The sequence below is a fragment of the Cheilinus undulatus genome, linkage group 22, assembly GCF_018320785.1.
Source record: "Cheilinus undulatus linkage group 22, ASM1832078v1, whole genome shotgun sequence".
NCBI lineage: Eukaryota > Metazoa > Chordata > Actinopteri > Labriformes > Labridae > Cheilinus > Cheilinus undulatus.
Window position 1 is genome coordinate 3,712,280 of NC_054886.1, and position 18,882 is coordinate 3,731,161.

Sequence of the window (18,882 nt, forward strand, 5' to 3'; positions counted from 1 at the left end):
GCTCTAACATGTACAACACTCACTCCCAGTGTCAACATCCTCGGCCTGTGCCATGATCCCGCTTTACTCTGAAACAATGGCGATCGGTCTCACCCCCTGGAAATGTTCGAACTGTTTTGCATTTCTGAGTAGCTTGAGACTCAAGGTCACAGGAAATATGCAGGGATAGTATGAATAAAGCAGGTTATTTTTGCCTTTTGGGGGTTGATTTGTCATTCATTTCAACATGATTTCATGATTTTTTTGGCTTCTACCATGGGTGAGTACATTATGAAGTTATGTTCTCTACAAAGGATGTGTGCTGTCATGTAGAAATCTGTGGTTTTCCAACTCAAAAGTTAACTTTTCCTCGTCTGTGGTGCTGATGTAGCTCTGTGACCCACTGACCTCCCAGTGATGTCTTGCTTGTGCTGCAGGATGAGACGTTACGTTGCTTTAGTGATGATTTTGTATTGGGTGTCTGTGTATTGTGTTTTATTTTAAAACTGAAAGATGCAGAAAATACACCTGGTGTGTATCTCCAGCAAAGTGGAGTGAAGTGGCACCTTTGACATGAGTGGAGGTGGACTGGAGTGCCGGCAATGGAACTGCAAAGATTAACTAACAAAAGGGAGAAACTTACTCTCTTGTGCAATTTGTGAACTTTTGGCTGTGCAGGTGGAGTATTTGGAAAACTGTTGTCAGATCTGTATATTGGCTCTGTAATGATTGTATACAGTTAGCATGCTACCTTAAATTAGCATGTTCCAGCTAATGTTAGTATCCGTTAGCTAGTTACTGTGCAACTTATGATGGCAAAACATTTTGATCAGGTGTTAAAGTTGTGGTCTTTGTTTTATGTGTGATACATGGTCATCCAATTCTGTAGAACACTCTACAGCAGGGCTTTTCACTTTATTTGCCAAAGGCACACCATATTCATGTATATATGTTCATGAATATATAGCATTTTGCACATGTTGAAGGCATGTAGGGTAATAAGTAGTCACCATGGGTGATGTGCTCGGCAGCCAAGGTCAAGCTTAGCGGAGTCTGGGCCGTTTCATCCCTTGATAAGATGCCAAGACAACTTTGGTAGTTTTTGGGCTCTTGGGACATCCACAGCACAACCAGAGCTCATGGTAACCCTACTACCTGCTTGGTCAGTACCATAAGCCATGCTTACTCACCCATACTCCACCCTAATGGTGTGAACTTTATTATTTATTCAACAGATTATTTTCCCATGCCCTTTGGTAACATGCAAAGACATCCAGAGCATAACTTGGGTTGTGCCAATCCTCCTTCCAGCCAGATGTTGCCCTTAGGCAGCTTACTCCCCACATCTATGCCTTACTTCAGCTTCAGTTTGGTCCAAACATGCCTAAAAGTTCTGCACAGTGCTGTATATGGATGTACAAATCACCACGGCACACCTAAACTTTCCTCAAGCTGCACTGCTCTACAGTAGATGTGGTCTTGACAAATTACGAATATAACGAATAACATACAAATATTATTTGGAAAAAAAAAAATCCAACAAGCCTTGACTTTGGATATACCGTGGCGATTGTCAGGGGAAGCAAATCCTAAAAGTTGTACTGAAAGTTTGTGGTCAGCTTAATATACAGCACGTGTTCCTCCTGGATCTCATTCTCCTACATCAGACAGACTGTTGTTAAGGCCAAATATTATGCAAAATACACTTTTCAGGCTTTTCTAACAAAAATATGTGCCTCTGGCCTGTCTTCAATCCCCCCAAGAATCAGAAAAATCTATTCCCTCCTCCCTCTCTTTCTCCACCTTTCAGAAAATGTGTGCTGAAACAAGCCATTTTCAGATTTCCCCTCATGATGTCATGTGGGGAGTTAGCCCCGCCCCTAGGTAGTGTTAGGCCTCCCTGCTTGGAAGGAAGGTCTGCCCTCCTCTCCTGATCAGGAGAGCCACATGCATTAAACCACATTCATTTCCTGAGAGGTGTGTGGTCAGGGGCGGAGTCAGAAAGCTTGTTAACATTTAAAGCCACAGACACAGAAACAGCTCGTTCTGAGCGGGGCTGAAACAGAGGGGTTGTTACACATGCAAAAATCCAATACTGGAGTGTTTTTTCAGCAACAAACTTCACAAGTATGTTTTAGGGACCTCTGAGACCAATAAAAACTTGTCTTTAAAGGGTAAGATATGTGACATAAGAGGGGATGCTACACAATGGTAAACATGGCCATGTCCCTACTTTTTGAGATGTGTTGCTGCAAATTCAAAATCAGCTATCAACATGTGTTGTTTATGTGCTAATGTGAATAAAATATGGGTTTATGAGATTTGCAAATAACTGCACTCAGTTTTTGTTCACTTTCATGCAGCGCCCCAACTTTTTTGGAGTTGCTGTAATATATGACAGAGTGAATCAATCAGGTGAGAGCAGCATGTCTGGAAACTTTTACAGTGAAGTCCATCCTGTATTGAAGATTCAGTCTCCACTTTTAGATGGAGCTAGGTGGTACTTCTGATCAGCCAATCAAACGCAGCCTTTACATCTCCTCTTAAGAGCACAGACGCACTGAGATTCTCCTCATTCAACGCAGCAACATGCTGACTCCCCTGAGGCTGGCTCTGATTCTCTTGTGTCTTTTCTATGGAGGCTTGGGTAGGTTGTCTTTGTTTTTATATGCAGTAACTCATCTTAATAGTCAGCATTAGTGTGATTCTGATGAAGCTAAGCCTGCTTTATCCTGGTCTCTTCTTCTTCCAGCTCAGATGACTGATCTAAAATCTTCCATATATGTGCGACAGGACAGCAGCTACTTTAGAGCTGATGTTGGTGACAGTGTGACTCTACAGTGTTTCTATGAAGGCAGTGCAGTCATGTTTTTCTGGTATAAGCAAAGTCTGGGAGAGAAACCAAAGCCCATGTCATCCTTCTATCGATATAAAGACAACGCCGACTTCCTGGATGAATTCAAGGACAATCCACGCTTCAGATTAGACACAGGAAACGGCAAAAATCACCTGACAATACTAAATCTGTCCATTTCTGACTCTGCCACCTACTACTGCTTAGGTAGCTATGGGTATGAGTTTGAGTTTGTGGAGGGTGCTACTGTGAGTGTGAGGGGTTCAGGGTTGAGTGTCCCAGCTTTGGTCAGTCAGTCTGAATCTGGAGGCTTCGAGGATCTGAGCTGTACCGTCCACACTGGGACCTGTAATGGAGATCACAGTGTTTACTGGTTCAGAAACTCTGAGGAAGCTCACCCAGGACTGATCTACACCCATGGAGACAGAGATGATCACTGTGAGAGAAAACCCAACACACAAGTACACTCATGTGGCTACAACCTGCCGATGAAGAACGGGACTGGTCCTGAAGCTGAGGCTGACCTCTGTGCTGTTGTTTCATGTGGACATGTCCTGTTTGGAGACAAGATGAAGTCAGACATGGAGCGTAAGTCACATTAAAGTGGATGTTTTTACAAATTAGACTTGTGATTGCTACCTTTGAATCTTTTCATGTCTCCTGTTTTCAGGATCTACAGATAAAACTGACCCTTTTGTCTTGGTGTTAATTTTGGCTGGAGCGTTGGCGTTCAACATCATGCTGGTCGTTAGTCTGGCATTTGGAGCCTACAGGAAGTACCAAAGAAACCGCTGCCTACATACAGGTAAGCTCACTGTCATAGAATATTTTATTTATGCATTCAAAGTTATGATGTTTAACTTGTTTTGGATGAATAAACTGACTGGTCACTTCTTTAGGTACGCCTATTCAGCTGCTCATTTGTGCAAATATCTAATCAGCCAATCAAACTGCAGTAACCAATGCCTTCAAGGCATGTAGGCAAGGTCAAGAAGATCTACTGAAGTTCAAACTGAGCACCAGAATGGGAAAGAAAGGCTATTTTAAAAGTGCCACTATTGTTGGTGATCTGGCAGGCTTTCATGATGTTTCTGACCCTACCATTCAAATGTCACTGCAGAAATCAAGATCAGGCAATGCTTTTCAGTCTTCTATGGTCCAGTTTTGTTGAAGTTGAGTTTTAACCCAAGAGCAGTGTATAAAAATCCCAGTAGATCGGCAGGTTCTGAAATATTCAGACCAGCCTTTTTGCCACCAACAATCATGGCACGTTGAAGTTACCAAAAGGAGGAGCACCGCTCTCCTTGGTGTGATTTGACACAGCTGCCCAGAGAGGCACGACATTTGCTTTCCTACCACAATCTTGCTACTCATTTGAGGGTGCATCTAGAGCTGATAAAGAGGTGTTTGATACCCTCCTTGATCTCATCCATAGTCTGAGTACATTGTTTTAAAGCAAAAGTCAAACTGTAGCCTTCCAGTACTGCTCTTTTCCCATTCTCTCTCCCTTACATGATCAATAAAGAGACAATAACTCATGCTTATCATTAAAGGGAGAGAATTTTCCTGCATAGAAGTGAAAGAACAGACTTATGGTGATTGGTTTATGGGTCTCTAGAGAGCAGAAAATGAACACAATCATATTTTTGCATTTGGTGATAAGAACAGCATGATTTACTAGCACCAGTTAATAAATTAAAGTCTGTCTCTTTCACAGGATAAGTGTTTCAAACATCTTCAGATTTTAAATTTTTTTAAGTCTAGAATTTATTTGTCTATAAGAGGGGGAAAGGGCCAAACTTTTGTTATTAGTTGGTACAGAAATAGTTGTAATCCTGGATCTGCCTCTGCTCCTGAGCAGGGCCATCCTCTATGTGGCCAAACTGGTGTTGGAAACATAAATCAGCACAGCTTGGTTTGTCTCGGCGTGGCCGAAAGCCATAGTGGAGAGGCCCGTACTCGGCATCTACATAAAACATCTCTGAGTGGGCGGGGCCATCTCTCATCCCCATAGCGGTAACAGGGCTAAATGTTGGAGAGGTGCTCACATAAAGAAATACATGTATGAACCATGTTTGAGCCTCACAGTAAAACATAAACCTGCTGAAGGAAGCGTTGTTTCTTCAGTGTAAACACAGAGCTGAGAACAACAAAACCAGAGAGACTGACTTCAGTCTGTTATGTCTCCAGAGGCCTTGGGGTCATGTCTGCATGTACAGAGGCGGCCCACGTTCAAACCAACCTGTTGCTTCTTTCCTAAATGTCCTTCAGTTCTCCCTCTCTGTGTCTGCCTCCTCTGTCCTGTCTGAATAAAGGCATAAAGGCCAAAAAAAAGGTGTTATAGAGAATAAGCCTTTTTCCAGTACAGTTTTGCTGTCATTCTAGTCATAAGAGGGTTAAATGTGTGTCTGTGTAATGTTCTGTGTTATTATGCCGTACAGCTTTGGTTAAGTGTCCATCAGATTTGTACATTGGTAATGATAAGCATTTTACTACAATCAGTATGTTTTTTTGTTCTAAACCAGACCCAGGATCTCCAGCTGCCTCGACTCCAAATCCAGTGGTGAGTGTTTTTAACTTATCAGTTTATAAAAAGAAGAGAGAAATAAAGTTGAAGATGTGTAGGAGATTGAAAAAAACAAATGTCAGTGCATAATTTTATAGTAGCTGTTAGGTCTTCTTACCTGGTGGTTTCTGTGGGTCAGTGGTAGAGATACGAATACTTTCAGTTTTGAGAGAGACAGCTTGAGTCTCATTAGTGTCACAGTAGAGTCTCTAGGAAAGACACCACAAGCCAAATCACTCCTAATGGCATCAACATCTACATGTAAATGTTTGCTGCTTTACTAAGAAACTTTTGCTGCAAGTGTGTGAATCAGGACCTCCCACAGATCTGGCTGGACCCCTGAAAACCCCAGAGAAAGGGCCCTCCCCATTAGTGGTTAATGACATTAATGAATGTGTGTTGGATCAGTAGCATTGGTGCTAGCATCCTGGCTAACAGTTAGCTCATTCTGGAGCTGAAAAGTGTGTCAAACTATGTCTGTGTTCTGATGTTGGATTTATGTATTTGTGCAACTTTTTAACTGCTTTTCGACATGATTACTGCTAGTTTTCCTACTTCTTTTGCCACTTTAACCCATTTTTGATGTTTTATGCCCATTTTGCCTCTTTATGGTCATTTTTGCTTCTGCTTTAGCGCTGCTTTCCTATTTTATCACTGTTGCCACTTTTTGCCCATTTTTGCCACTTTTAGTCCATTGTTGCTGCTTTTTCCCTGTTTGTCACTTCTGTTTGCAAGTTCAACCCATTTTTGCTATTTGAGGTCCTTTTATCATCGCTTTCTTGCCATTTGACACTTCATGCCATTTTTTGCTACTTCTTCTTACCTCTTTCTCATTCATGTCCATTTTATTCCACTTTTTGTCCATGTTTGTCTCTTCTGTTTGCCAGTTAAAACCCATTGTTGCTGTCTGATGCCCTTTTTTGCCACTTGTATTGTTTGCTACCTTTTGCCACTTTTTGCATTTTGTAGCCACTTTTTTTTGCATTTTTTCCTTTTTATGCCACTGTTTGCCAATTTTTTGTGGTTTCTCCACTTTTAACCCATTTTTGCTGCTTTTTGTCAATTGTTGTCACTTTTAGTTCTGTGTTGCTGCTTTTCCCTCATTTTACCACTGCTTGCCACTGTGTTTGATCAGCTTTAACCCATTCTTGCATTTGGCCACTTGTGTCTCTATGTGTTCTAAATGAATGGTGCAGACTGAATGCTGCTCAGACTGGCTGTGAGTAAATTACAATCATAAGGTTAGAAGTATGCCAATCTTTTGGCAATCTATCAAGAGAGCCTGGCAGCAGACATCAGACATCCATACATGTATGCACACTTGGACATGCATTAAAGCATGCATGCATGGACATCTATAAAAGCATGCATACTTGGAAATCCATAAACAGATGCACACTAAACCCTGGTGTACATGGTGCGATTTTCCTGCAATTCAGCCATGAATTTTGAGCCGTAGACTCACTCTGAAGTCAAGCCAACTGGAAGTCTGATAGTGCGTCGTTTGTTCTGCTGTGTACGACAGCTGACCACGGCCTGACTATGACCTTACGACCTTACGACCCTTACAAGGATTTCTGGCATGTTTGATATTTTGGTCGTACGACTCCAGACACTTCACAGTGAGAGCAGAAACACGATCAGACTAAACAACTTTGGGGGTTAATTTTCCTTTGTAAACAGTCAGACAGCGTCCTAAATTACCATGACAACAGCTGGAATGACTTTCTGGTGCACCCCACTATGTTAGAGGAAATAAATGAGCAGGAAATATTCCTCTCCATGGACCTGCAGCTGACACAGAGGTGATGCTGTTTGTGTGTGTGGGATAGAGAGAGGTAGCAGGAGAGAGAGAGAGAGAGAGAGAGAGAGAGAGCAAGAGCATGCAAGAGAGAGAGAGGGAGAGATAGAGGGGGGAGAGAGAGAGAATATGACTGGAGACACTTCACCCTGATTGTGTTAGACTTTCTAAAGGAAACTCCGTGGGTTTGTTATCTTTGTTCTAGCCTGTTGTGGTGTTATTATTCCTGTAGAAGCCTGCAGACCCACACAGCTGATCAGAGGATCAGTGTGTGGCAGAAGGAGACAAAATGACAGCTGCATCATAAATTAGTGCCTGACACAGAGGGTTTTTTGGGAGAAATGAAGTGCTTTGTACATTTTGGACACAGCGTACAGGCGAGCCATCATATTTTCTTGGCCCATTTTTATGTAAAACTCAATAAACCACACAGATAAAATGTTCCCATCTACAGCCACTATGTTGTAGATCTCTCTGAGCTCGTAATAACCAGCGGAGCAACTTTCATAGAAATCACTGGAGGCTAATGCCACTACTATAGCCAAGCACCTCATATGACCCAACCTCAAAAATCCTGAAATATCCCTTTCTTACATGCATACTCTGACATCCATTAACACATGCACACTTACACATTTGTAATCCAACCCATGGAATTATCTAATATGGCCGATTCTCCATAGAAACCTCTGCCATCACTGTGTGAATGTGGAGTGAAAAGCCAGATACCTCTCCAACCTTCTGCTACCTTTGTCATTGAACTGAAATTGCAAACTTCAGCAAAAGCAACAATATTTTATATGCCAGTGCTTTAAACTACTCTAGTTTTATATGCAGATATGGTTTAGTGCCATAAAACTAGGATTTAAAGTTGTTTTTTCATTGCAGGATAACCAAGAGATGGAAAACCTCCATTACGCTGCACTGAGAGTGAAGAAGACCAACAGCAGATCAACAAGACTCAAAGACCCCAGTCTGAGTGAATGTGTGTACTCTGGTGTGAGGCAGTAGAGCTGCACATTTTACATTTGTTTCTTCTTTCTATACAAGCTTTTTGATAAATCTAAATAATGTACAGCTTTTATAATAACAAGAATTTCTGACCGGCTTAGACCTGTATACTAAATGTAAAACTTTGGCTTACAATAAAACCCGAGCTTTAGCAGGCATGTTTATTTGCTTATTCAGAGGGTAATGTGTTTATACTTTAACAGAAATGTAGAGCACTATGTTTCTATGTCTGAGTTAGCCCAGTCAGAGCTTCTGCTATTGAAAATATTTTGTTTAATGCTTCATTAAATGATTAATATGCATCTTATACTGACAAAACAAACTTTCAGAGAGTGCAGAATGTGCCCCACACACATGTGGACAGTTTTTCTTTAACACTGGTTTCCAGTGAGTAACATGACCCTTTTTCCATCAAAGTAGGGAGAAACAGGATGTGTGACATCACGTACAAAAGGTCTGAGCTCTCTGGTGCTCCCTCTAGAGGTATGCTCAAGTAACACACATCCTGTTGTGACGCCACATTTGTACTCAGACACGAGGTCAGTTACAAATACATCTCTGGCTATTAAAACCAACAGAGAAGCAGCTGCTGACAGGGATTTCCTTAGGCACATTTATCCTTATTATACACTGTAATGTACAATTTGTGAGGTTTTTGCCTCACTACAGTTTGCAGAACTCTTTAAACGTTCATTTTTATGGTGTTTTAATTGACTTTTTTATCTTAAGAGCATGTTTGTACTCTAATCTTGGAGGAAATCAGCAGTATGGTGTCTATTTTGTTTCCTTTTTCATGTGAACTGTAATTTCAAGCATTCACAAATGCTCATGTTTCATTGGTCACTCACTCAGAGTCACTTCTTGCTAGCCAATCACGTGCAGCCTTCTCTAACATAAGAGGATGTACTGTATGAAAGGTCTCTACTTTCATGAAGATGTTTGATCACCATGCCATCTCTGAATGGAGCTCTTCACCTGCTTTGTTTTTGCTTGTGGAGAATGGGTAAGTTTGCCTCTTTTTGATGCAGTTTTTTCTTTCCATCATCAATCTCTTCCTTTTACTGCTAAATCTTACAAACATTTATTCTCAAACTTTCTTCGTCTTTTTTCTTTGCAGCTCTGACAAACGGCACCACACTTACCATAACAGTACGACAGCAGGGTGGTTTCATGTCAGCTGATTTAGGTGCCAGTGTGACTTTTGAGTGTTTCTATGAAGGTCAAGCTCCTGCAAAGATTTTCTGGTACAAGCAAACCATAGGACAGAGGCCGAGGCTCGTCTCTACCTTTTATATATATGATACAAAAGGTGTTTTTAGTGAGGAGTTCGAGGACAATCCTCGCTTCACTCTGGAGTCTGGAAACGGTAACAATCACCTGACAATCTCAAATGTAATCCCTTCAGATTCAGCCACATATTACTGCGTCAGCGGCTTTGCTTACAAATTTCACTTTGCAGACGGGACTACTCTAAGTGTTAAGGGGGGAATATCTGAGTCTGGCTGGACCATCCAAGCATTAGTCCATCAGTCAGCAGCAGAGACTAGCTCTGCAGCTCTGAACTGTACAGTCCACACTGGGACCTGTGATGGAGAACACAGTGTTTACTGGTTCAGAAACTCTGAGGAAGCTCATCCAGGACTCATTTACACCCATGGAGGCAGGAATGATCAGTGTGAGAGGAACCCTAACACAGAAACCAACACCTGTGTCTTCAACCTGCCACTGGATCTCCTGGATCTTTCTCATGCTGGGACCTACTACTGCGCCGTGGCCACATGTGGACACATACTGTTTGGAAACGGGACGATAGTGGACTCAGCAGGTAAGTGCAAAGTTGTAGCAAGAAATTACCAACATTTTACTTGTGGTGGAAACTGGAAACCTGAAGTTAGAGATCCATCACCATAAGCTTATTGTTTCTTACTTATTGAAAGGTTTTCTGTATAAAGGATCAACCCAGAGCTCCCATCAAGACCAGTCTTAGAGTGCTGATAAAGGCGAGGTTACTTTTGTCCCTTTCAATCTGAAAAGGGAGGCTAGCTTGCAGAAAACAATATGAGGACAGTAAGACAAGTATATTCAGTGTGATGTATCTAAAGGTAACAGCTAAGCCTGGTCAGTACTGGATCTTTAAGGTAGATTCTGAGACTTATATTGAGGTTTAAAGTTTCTAAAATCTAGGGATGCTCTGGTATGTTTGTCCTCTAAATTCAGATCACAATCACATCTTAGACCAGCAAAGACCAATAAAACTGTGTTATGATGTGTACTGTGATGCCAAACACCTTGTAATGATGAAAATATTAACAGACTGAGAAAATATTAAGCCAAGTAAGTAAGTTTGACAGTGCAAATAGTGTAATGAATAAAAGTGACTCAGTTTTAGCACAATAACTCAGTTGTCAAACATTTTTTAGCTCTAAATGATTAAAATTATTCAACTTTCTCACCAAAACGTCCTTCTTTTGAAATTACACTTGAACACATCATGATAACCTCCAATTAAACTTAGCCTAAAAGTCATTTTACCAAACTGACACCACATCAGAATGTAATGTTTTGCCTAATACAGCCAACATTCCAAAAAAGCTGGGACACTCTATAATATGGAAATAAAAGCAGAAAGCAGTGATTCATAAATCTCATAAATCCATAATTATCAACATATCAGATGTTGAATCTGAGACATTTTACCATTTCATGAGAATATTCGCTCATTTTGATCTGATAGCAGCAACACATGTCATAAAAGCAGGGACAGGGCCATGTTTACCACTGTAACAGCAGCCTGTAAGTGTCTGTGAAGGGAGGAGACCAGTTCTGGAGTTTTGGTGGAGGAATGTTGTCCCATTGTTGTCTGATGTAGGATGATAAAATACTGGATGGTCCCTCTCCTCTCTAGTCTGCAGGACACAGTGTCTGTGGTTTCCAGGAAGAATTTAAAATTTTGACTCACCTGACCACAGAACAGTTTTCCATTTTGCCTCAGTCCATTTTAGATGTCTCTGGATCTGGTTTACAAACGGCTTCTTCTTAAAGCTTACATCCACAAATGTGAGCTTTATCTCTCATTTCTAGATGGAACAGCCAACTGTGTTAACAGACAATGATTTCTGGAAGTGATCCTGAGCCCATGCAGTGATTTCACCTTCAGAATCATGCCTGTTTTAAATGTGGCTGCCTGTGGGCCCTTAATAAATAAAACCATCGTTTAGAAACATAGAAGCATTTTATATTCATTTGGGTTTTCTTTGTGAGAAATTAAAACTTGTTTGATGATCAGAAACATTGAAGTGTGATAAATATGCAAAAATATCAGAAATCATAAAAGGGGTAAATACTTTTTCACAGCACTGTATGAGCATAAAAGTACGGCTATCAGTCTGTTATTACTCAAACATGAGCTAGACAGTGTGGATAAAGACAATCAGTGCTTCTGTTTCCTACTACAGACCATGATTAATGCAGTCCACCTTGTTTGTTTTTCCTCATATTAGCTTTACTGAAAGTTCATAACTCCTCCACATGTCTCACTAACCACAGAGAAGAAGAACCCTCCTGAATCACTCGTCTTCTTCTTAAGTGGAGCTTTGGCCTTCACCAGCATCCTGCTTGTTGCTCTCATTATTTTAGTTTGCACCATGAACAAAAGGAGCTGTTTTAGCACAGGTCAGTGCTTCTGTTTCTATTTTACAGCTGCTATCACTAAAGATTGCTTTCATAGTGTGTTTTCTTTTTCATGACAGAGTCTCAGAGAGGGTCAGCCTCCACCACAGCAGCAGCAGAGGTAAATATCATCACTGTCTCCTTTAAAGTGCAAAAAACTCGTCGTTTCTCCACGAGGTTTATTGGGTTGATAGTAAATCACTGCATCAATTAAAGGCCTGTTTGTGACAAATCAAGGGTTTTGTTGTATGTTAAAGGGGCTCAGCTAGCCTCTTAGCTCAGAACAAGACTCCTCCAGACTCTAGTCCAGTGAAACTCAACATGTGAATCTAGATCTACATGTGGCTCTTTAGTGAGGATTTGTGGCTCTTTTATGTCTAAATTTGAAACATGATTCCCCCTAAAAACCATTAAAAAGGGAAACTTTGACCTCAGAAATATCCATTGTTGTTTCCCACACTTATACAGCAGGCTTTAATTCTCAGATTTAACTGTCAACCTTTATTTTTGTCTGTATATTTTCATTGCCCAATTTTGGCAATTTTTTGCCCTTCTTTTCCCTTTTTTGCAGCTTTTTGCCCATTTAAGGTGCCTCTTGCCATTACATATCACTTTCCCATTTCCCCCACCTTTTTGCTGCTGCTTTTTACCAATTTTTAGTCAGTTTTTACTTTTTTTTTACCATTATTGCCACCTGTTAGCCATTTTTTTCCATGTCTTACCCATTTCTGCTACTTTTTCTTCACATTTTTTGTCACTTTTCACCCAGTCTCTGCCATTTTCTGCCTATTTTACCCCTGTTCATCCATTTTGGTCACTTTTTTGTCAGCTTTTTCACCTATTTTCCAGCTTCAACTTATTTTTATTGCCACTTTCACCCACTTTTCACCACTTAGATTGTGGCTCTTGCAAAGGTATTTTTCAACAGTTTGTCTCTTTGGTTGAGCAGGGTTCAGTAACACTGCTCTAGTCTCTCTTTATCTGGCTAGACGACACCAGGAATCCTGCAGGACTGAGTAAACTGTGATCTTGTAAACCAACTATGTGCATATCGCCACCTGCTGTACCAGACTGAGTACATACGCTAGTGGGCCCGGGCGCGGATCCATGTTGGCAGAGTGAAAGCAAGCCGGTGATCGGGCCGTGGCATGGTTCGGCATGGAAACAATCGGGCATAATGTGAAAGTTTAATCAATGGAGTTACACGATATGAAGAGTAGTAGACCAACACTGATAGGCTCCGCCCATCTCCTGTTTGATTCGTGGACTCTGTTTATTCATGGACTTACTGGTTCACAGAGCATTCTGGGATTGCTTGCAGTGTGAGCCAGGAAGGACATTTTTAGCAGATTTTCCCCCTCATCATGAAAAAATGCATGAATGAAAATGTCAGTTTACTCTTTAGTAAATCTATTGTACTTAGAGCCATTTGTAAAGAGCAGAGTCAACAAATCAGTGCAGTAAATAAGCCACCAGTGTTTGAATTCTACTGTGGCATTTCCTGATGTGCACCACGGCGTTCAAAGTCACATGCACCACATGCACATGGCCAACATAAGTGCTAGTGAGGCTTCGCTGTGTTGAAGAGGGCCGTCTGCATAGCGGTGATGTGCTTGAGAGTTTGAATTTGCAACCGATGGAGGAGAATAATCAAGATAACTCATTATTTAGCCAAAGTCATGAAGCATCCAAGATAAATGAGTCCATCATGAAAACCTCCATAACAGGACACATCCTGTTATAATGGAAGAAAATAAATTTCTATTCATTTCAGTGAAAAACTTTAATAAAAGACTCTAATGCTTTGATATGAATGCACTGATCTCCTGCTATGATCTGTGTTCCCAGGGTTATGAAGAAGCAGACAGCCTCCATTATGCTGCAGTGAGGACTCAAAGGACCAACAGACCAAGAGCTCAGAGGGAAAACACCACCACTGAATGTGTGTACTCCAGTGTCAGGCAGTAGAGCTGGACATGCTTTTAAATCTGCAGATAAACGCTGTTTCTCTGTTTAGCTCCATGTTCTCTTTGTCCTGTAGGATGAATGTAACCCCCTAAACAAGCCTGAATAAAGACGCTGCATCTGTCTATGTACTGATCTGATGGAAAAGGAAGCAGGAATGTCTCCTTTTTTCTGGGTAAAGTTTACTGTAGGGGTGCAGATGACCTGGTGGTGAAGGCGTGTCTCCATGTACACGAGTGACCTGGGTTCAAGTCTGTCTCTCCTCCAATCTCTCATCCCTGTTTCTGACTCTATCCACTGTCCTCCTCTATGAATAAAGGCATAAATGCCCTAAAATGCATCTTAAAAAGTTTACTGTAAATATTTATGTTCATTGTTTTTGTCTACAGTCAAAAGATGACATCTAAATTCTACAGAGACTAAAGAACATCTTTGTTTTGTGCTCCTGTTTTTAAGAAAGACAAACATGATGAGTGGGAGAAACTCTTTTTTTTTTTTTTACTTTTTTTTTTTTACATTTTTTCATTTTTTGACAGAAAATGAGAAAAACTGAAAAATCAGCATTTTTTTTTTTTAATTATCTTTTAAAATTGTTGACAAAAAAATTGAAAACAAAAAAACAGTTTTCTCATTTCTTTATCAAATGGTTGAAAAAAAATCAAATCTAGGTTCAACTTTTGCTTTTTTTTCAACTCTGTTTTTTGTTTTTGTTTGTTTTATTGAAATACTTCAGGAAAAGGAAATCATGTCCCCCACTGGGAAAGGTGAACATTTCAAAATAAAAGCCCACATGTCAAAATTAAACAAGCAAAAAATAACAGATTTGAAAAAAAAAATGGAAGCCCACTTAAAAGTGTTATTTGTTTTTCTGTTTTTGTGACAGAAATGGAAAAAAAAAAACAGAAAATGGCTCTTTCTTCCCTTTTTTGTTGGTCAAAATGAAAAAACAGAATAACTAGAGTTTCTCCCATTTTTTCGAGTCTGGTTTCAACCAGGAAATGGATCTGCAGGAGAATACTCTGACATATTTCTCCTAGTTTTTGAGGTTGAAATGGTGACTTTCTTGTCATTGCCATGACAGAGCTGTAATCACTAACAGTGTTTATTGTTGGAGTGTAATATTCTGTCACTGACTTCTACAGAAAACAGCAGGAACTGCTCATAGAAGCTGCTGCAGAGCTCACTTGGTGCTCTGGTGGTTTTTTAGCAGCTCTGGTTCCATTCCAGTCCTAAAATAGAAATTTGATAAATTCTTATAAAAAAATATTTAAAAGCATCAAGCAGCTTAATCAGCTACCTATGTACTCATGACTAGGAAACATTTAACTCAGTGCAAAGCAGCTTTTGATATAGAATATAAAGGCAGAGGTAAAAGCTCTGTACCTTTTTTTACAGAAGGATGGAGGAAGGGAAAACCAGAAACAAGACTCGAGCTGGTTCATTTGATTTTCTGCTTTAACCAAATAAACAAAATAATAAATTGTGATTCTGTTTGAGTGGTGGGTGGGCCTTCAGTGGTCCTTTGCTTCTGATTGGCTAGTGTCTTCCATTAATTTTGTGTCTGCTGTCCCCGTCAAAATAAAGGTACTCAAGTGCTTGTCTTCATAAAAACATATGTATCTACACTATATTGCCAAAAGTATTCACTCACCTGCCTTGACTCGCATATGAACTTAAGTGACATCCCATTCTTAATCCATAGGGTTTAATATGATGTTGGTCCACCCTTTGCCGCTGTAACAGCTTCAATTCTTCTGGGAAGGCTTTCCACAAGGTTTAGGAGTGTGTTTATGGGAATTTTTCACCATTCTCCCAGAAGTGCATTTGTGAGGTCACACACTGATGTTGGACAAGAAGGCCTGGCTCTCAGTCTCTGCTCTAATTCATCCCAAAGGTGTTCTGTCAGGTTGAGGTCAGGACTCTGTGCAGGCCAGTCAAGTTCATCCACACCAAACTCTCTCATCCATGTCTTTATGGACCTTGCTTTGTGCACTGGTGCACAGTCATGTTGGAACAGGAAGGGGCCATCCCCAAACTGTTCCCACAAAGTTGGGAGCATGGAATTGTCCAAAATCTCTTGGTATGCTGAAGCATTCAGAGTTCCTTTGACTGGAACTAAGGGGCCAAGCCCAGCTCCTGAAAAACAAGCCCACACTATAATCCCCCTCCACCAAACTTTACTCTTGGCACAATGCAGTCAGACAAGTACCGTACTCCTGGCAACCGCCAAACCCAGACTAATCCATCACATTGCCAGATGGAGGAGCGTAATTTGTCACTCCAGAGAACGCATCTCCACTGCTCTAGAGTCCAGTGACGACATGCTTTACACCACTGCATCCCATGCTTTGCATTGCACTTGGTGATGTATGGCTTGGATGCAGCTGCTCAGCCATGGAAACTCAATCCATGAAGCTCTCTACACACTGTTCTTAAACTAATCTGAAGGCCACGTGAAGTTTGAAGGTCTGTAGCGATAGACTCTGCAGAAAGTTGGTGACCTCTGTGCACTATGCGCCTCAGCATCCGCTGACCTCACTCTATCATTTTCCATGGCCTACCACTTGGTGGCTGAGTCAAGAGGGTCTGGCTGCAGCCCTCGAGCAAACCTCTACGCTGGGGTGTTTGGCTGGAGACCTCTACGGTGGGGTGAAACCTCTTCGCTGGGGCGTGACGTACATTGCCCAAGCCTACGCTGGGGCGTGCAGCATGTTAGCTGTTGTTAGCATGACTACACCACTGTGCTTATGACACATTAGCATAGCCCCGTACGCTGGGGCGTATTTGGGCGTGCAGCAGCACACCCCAACCCCTACGCTACTAAACCCCGACTGGTTTGGTTTAGGCATTAAAATCCAACTGGTTAGATTTAGGGTCGGCAAGCGGATAGAGCTGAAATTTCGTCGCGGGTAATATACGTCACGCCCCAGCGCAGACGTTTCGCCCCAGCGCAGACGTTTCGCCCCAGCGGAGAGGTTTGCCCGAGGGCTGCAGCCAGATGCCTCTCGGCTGAGTTGCTGTCGTTCCCATCGGCTTCCACTTTGTTATAATACCACTGACAGTTGACTGTGAAATATTTAGGAGCCAGGAAATTTCACCACTGGACTTGTTGCACAGGTGGCATCCTACACCACGCTGGAATTCACTGAGCTCCTGAGAGCGAGCCAGTCTTTCACAGATGTTTGTAGAAACAGTCTGCATGTCTAGGTGCTTGATTTTATACACCTGTGGACATGGAGGTGATTGGAACACCTGATTTCAATTATTTGGATGGGCGAGTGAATACTTGTGGCAATATAGTGTATATCATAATGCACGTCTGGGAGTTGGGTAGGTTATGGGTTAGCAGTTAACTGTGGAGTAGTTCAGCTTTCTTGTATGAGCATGTTCATCATGATAGACCTCCTGTAGTCTTAGGCTTACATTCATCATCAGCACCTCTTCAACATGGCACCTTTGTGCTCTGAGGCACAGTCATGTTGGAATAGAAAAGGCCTTCCCCAAACTGTTGCCATAAAGTTGGAAACACAGGATTGTCTAAAATGTCTTGGTATGCTGAAGCATTAAGGTTGTTCTTCACTGGAGATAAGGGACTTAGCCCAAACCCTGAGAAACAGCCTCATACCATTATCCCTCCTCCAAACTTCACAGTCAGGCAGGTAACATTCTCTTTGGTGTGATTCATCACTCCACAAACTGGTTTCCACTGCTCCACAGTCCAGTGTCTGAACGCTTCACACCCCTCCATCTGACACTTGATACTGGACTTGGTGATGTGAGGCTTGCATGCAGCTGCTCAGCAATAGAAACTCATTCATGAAGCTCCTGCTGCAGTTTTAGTGTTTACATTAATCCCAGAGGAAGCTCAGAACTCCTCTGCTGTAGAATCAGTAGAGCGTTGGTGACTTTTAATATTCATATTTTAATAATAACTGAAATCTAGCATTAAAACCCCAGCAGTTTTATAAGTTTATACCAAGGTCTTTTGGGAAGAACAACATGTGAGGGTATGTCAGATTTTATCAATGAAACAATTAAAATCAGTGTTGAATTTTTTCTCTATCTCTCTCCATTATGCTTTCCCCCAGAAACTTTATTGAACAATTAGTACAAACAGACAAATGCTCAAATACAGTAATGAAGACATGTGGATAAAAGTATGATAAAAAATAAACAAATAAATAAATAAAAAGTTGGTACATTCATAAGTACAAATGGAGAGTGTAGAAATTGTCATATATTGAGTCAACACTGCAGAAAATAAAACATGTCTCCACTGTTCAAATGATACTGTAGCTTTTGTTGGAGCCTCATTTCCCAGTGTGCACCACGGCGTTCATGTCACAGGCATCACATGTACATAGCCTACTTCAGTGCAGCGTGGTCATCAGAAAAACAAAAACAATTAAACTTTGGTCTGAGAGCGAGAATTAAAAAGAAATGAGCCAACACTTTGAAATGAGTGAGATTTTTTTTTTCATATAGAGAAAAGGAAATAAAATACTTCTGAAAATATTCAGCCCCACTTCACTTTATTTAGATTTTGTCATGTTACATCCTGATACTACAGTCAAAAAATATTTTATTCTCATCATTCTACACTCATGACCTCATGAAGACAAAGTGGAAACAGAATTTTTGAATTTTTGCAACTTTATCAAAAATGAAAAACTAAAGTATCACAGACACAAGTATTCAGACCTGCTGCAAAAACACACAAAGTCCCACTCAGACCAAAGATTGACAACAGAACACTTCTGTTTTAGAACAGTGTTACTCAACCAAAGAGACAAATTGTTCAACAATACCTTGCAAGAGCCACAACCTAAGTGGTCAAAAGTGACAAAAAATAGGTTAAATGTGGGAATAAAAAAGAATTAAAGGTCATGAAGTGGCAAAAAGTGACTATCATGGGTGACAAATAAAAGTGGCATTTGTTGATAAAAGATAGTTTGACCCTTTTAAGCCTGTAACTCAAATAATAGCCAGAAAATTCTTATTTTTTGTTAATGAAATCTTTATTTAACCTTCTGCCCA

The 18,882-nt window shown here is 40.9% G+C and overlaps 2 protein-coding genes across 3 annotated transcripts; both read left to right on the forward strand.

The window, feature by feature from the left end:
• Positions 1-2,492: 2,492 nt before the first annotated feature.
• Positions 2,493-8,211, forward strand: LOC121504955. Its single transcript, XM_041780074.1, has 5 exons — positions 2,493-2,626; positions 2,732-3,421; positions 3,504-3,638; positions 6,925-6,983; positions 8,089-8,211. Exons 1-5 carry the CDS (start codon positions 2,569-2,571, stop codon positions 8,209-8,211), a joined length of 1,065 nt encoding a protein of 354 aa, XP_041636008.1. The 5' UTR covers positions 2,493-2,568.
• On the forward strand, positions 8,095-14,178 carry LOC121505038. Of its 2 annotated transcripts, XM_041780170.1 has the most exons (5): positions 8,095-9,214; positions 9,329-10,036; positions 11,758-11,883; positions 11,961-12,001; positions 13,729-14,178. In XM_041780170.1, exons 1-5 carry the CDS (start codon positions 9,160-9,162, stop codon positions 13,846-13,848), a joined length of 1,050 nt encoding a protein of 349 aa, XP_041636104.1. In that variant the 5' UTR covers positions 8,095-9,159; the 3' UTR covers positions 13,849-14,178. The 2 variants fall into 2 exon arrangements, with proteins under 2 accessions (XP_041636104.1, XP_041636105.1); XM_041780171.1 differs by lacking the exon at positions 11,758-11,883.
• Positions 14,179-18,882: the final 4,704 nt, after the last annotated feature.

Coding starts and splice junctions, on each gene's coding strand:
- LOC121505038 (XM_041780170.1), top strand. CDS start 9,160: ATGCCATCTCTGAATGGAGCTCTTCACCTGCTTTGTTTTTGCTTGTGG. Junction 10,037..11,757: donor GACGATAGTGGACTCAGCAG/GTAAGTGCAAAG, acceptor CACTAACCACAG/AGAAGAAGAACCCTCCTGAA. Junction 11,884..11,960: donor AAGGAGCTGTTTTAGCACAG/GTCAGTGCTTCT, acceptor TTTTCATGACAG/AGTCTCAGAGAGGGTCAGCC.
- LOC121504955 (XM_041780074.1), top strand. CDS start 2,569: ATGCTGACTCCCCTGAGGCTGGCTCTGATTCTCTTGTGTCTTTTCTAT. Junction 3,422..3,503: donor GATGAAGTCAGACATGGAGC/GTAAGTCACATT, acceptor TCCTGTTTTCAG/GATCTACAGATAAAACTGAC. Junction 6,984..8,088: donor CTTACAAGGATTTCTGGCAT/GTTTGATATTTT, acceptor TTTTCATTGCAG/GATAACCAAGAGATGGAAAA.